Genomic DNA, 1,785 nt, shown 5'->3' on the forward strand with positions numbered 1-1,785 from the left:
TGAAGGTATCACTTCAAATCCTTTCTCTTGATTCTCAATTGGCATATCAACAGTTTTTGAATGCAACAGCTCTGTCAATCGACCAATCTCAGATCTGGTAAAGGTTTTCTGCTCTAAAATTTGTTCAAGCTCCGTGAGCTCGCCTCCGTCACCAGTAGTACTTGGATGACTTGGACCGGAACATTGACTAATTGTGCCTTTTAGCACTCCAGGAAGATCCACAGTAACTTCTTCTTTGCCCTTCATCTTTGCTTCATAGTTCACACCTGTAGAAGGCGACTGAGGCGGATGAAGGCGTTTGCGAAAGACAGAGGAGAAGAGGCGGTGGGCGCCGGAGGAAATGAGGCGCTGAGCCGGATCGACGAGCTTCGAGAGCCTGCCATCGTTGGTGGCGCTATGGTTTCGTAAAATCGTTGGTGGCCGATCGTACGGTGTTGCTTGGGTGGTCCGTCGAAACAGCGTCTTTCGGAACTTGCCACCTGCACCCAATCCTTCGTATGCCTGCTTCTGCTTCTCTTCTCGCGCGGGCGACGCCATGAGAGAGAGGAGAGAGATAGAGAGAGCGCCCTAGGGTTTCAAAATTTTGAGGGGTTTTTCCTCACCGGAGTGCTTCTCTCCATTTCGGGTCGGATCCGTCTTTTAGGTGGTGTCGGTGATAAATAGCATCATGGTGGGCCTGGCTTTAGGCCCTTCGAGGCCTGTTTGAGGAAACGAGCTGCGGTTCTTGAGGTGGTCGAAGATGGATGTTCTGAAAATGCCATGGCATGACCTCGAGAAAGATATCGGCCTCAGAGACAACATCCTCAAGGGGAAGAACCTGAAGGCCTTCCATAAGAGCCTGGAGGACAGATTGGATCAATCTCAGTCACAACCACGCGAGATCCAGCTTGCTTGAGGGCAGCAGCACAACCCTCTCCGACACTTCCGTATCCACAGACAACTGAAACCTTTCCGGCAATCATAACATCAGTGGCTCTCATCAAACCATCGGGGAGAGAGTGACGGCATCCGTACAAGTTGTCAAACTTGCTCTTGGTAACAGAGTCGTTGACATTGATGGCGGGGAACAAGAGAGCGCCGCTGGCCTGCATCTGATACAATCTCTTGACGCCGGTGGTGGTCTCCTCCGAGACTCCGACCAACCTGTCCTTCATCTTGTGGTACCTCTTGGGGTCGGTCTTCAAGAAATCTGGATAAATGGTATGTAATCGAAAGATGGAGGACTCTCATCACTGTCTACTTTATTGACTGCGCGAATAGGCGTTTTCTCTTTCCCTTGAGAGATGTCGTTACAAAGGATAGGAGTAGCAGGCCTCACCAATCCAGGCCCAATAAAAGGATTTGTCCTGATTGCTGCACCGACTGGATTTAGGACTGATTTCATCCATTTTGGCTTGGGGACGACATTTAAAATAGAGATATATATATATATATATATATATATATTTTTTTTTTTCCGAAGAAACTGTAATTTAATTTTGTACAAAGAAAATTGCAAATTTTCTTAACAAAATAAATTTGTACTAAAATTGACCTTCTTTAATAAAACATTTATTCTTTTTATTTTGATGTGACTGAACTCGAAAAATTTGAACATTCGAGCTGCCTACGTACCCCTCCAAAGAAGAGATCAAGTCGTAACGTAGTTCAAATACATACATATTTTTTCGGTATTTTCTTTTTGTGTCGTTTTGCAGTTTTAACTCATGGAGGCAAGGAGTGTTGGTGTCGTTTGCAGTTTCAACTCGTGCAGACAAGGAGCATTTGGTTCGTGCAGTTTAGGCT

At 46.1% G+C, this 1,785-nt stretch overlaps 1 protein-coding gene across 1 annotated transcript; it reads right to left on the minus strand.

The window, feature by feature from the left end:
- Positions 1-803: 803 nt before the first annotated feature.
- LOC103417478 (adenosylhomocysteinase-like) lies at positions 804-1,154 on the minus strand. The gene has a single exon (XM_070813071.1). The coding sequence runs from the start codon at positions 1,152-1,154 to the stop codon at positions 804-806; it is 351 nt and encodes a 116-aa protein (XP_070669172.1).
- Between the last annotated feature and the right edge of the window lie 631 nt (positions 1,155-1,785).

This window comes from Malus domestica, chromosome 15 (genome assembly GCF_042453785.1).
Source record: "Malus domestica chromosome 15, GDT2T_hap1".
NCBI lineage: Eukaryota > Viridiplantae > Streptophyta > Magnoliopsida > Rosales > Rosaceae > Malus > Malus domestica.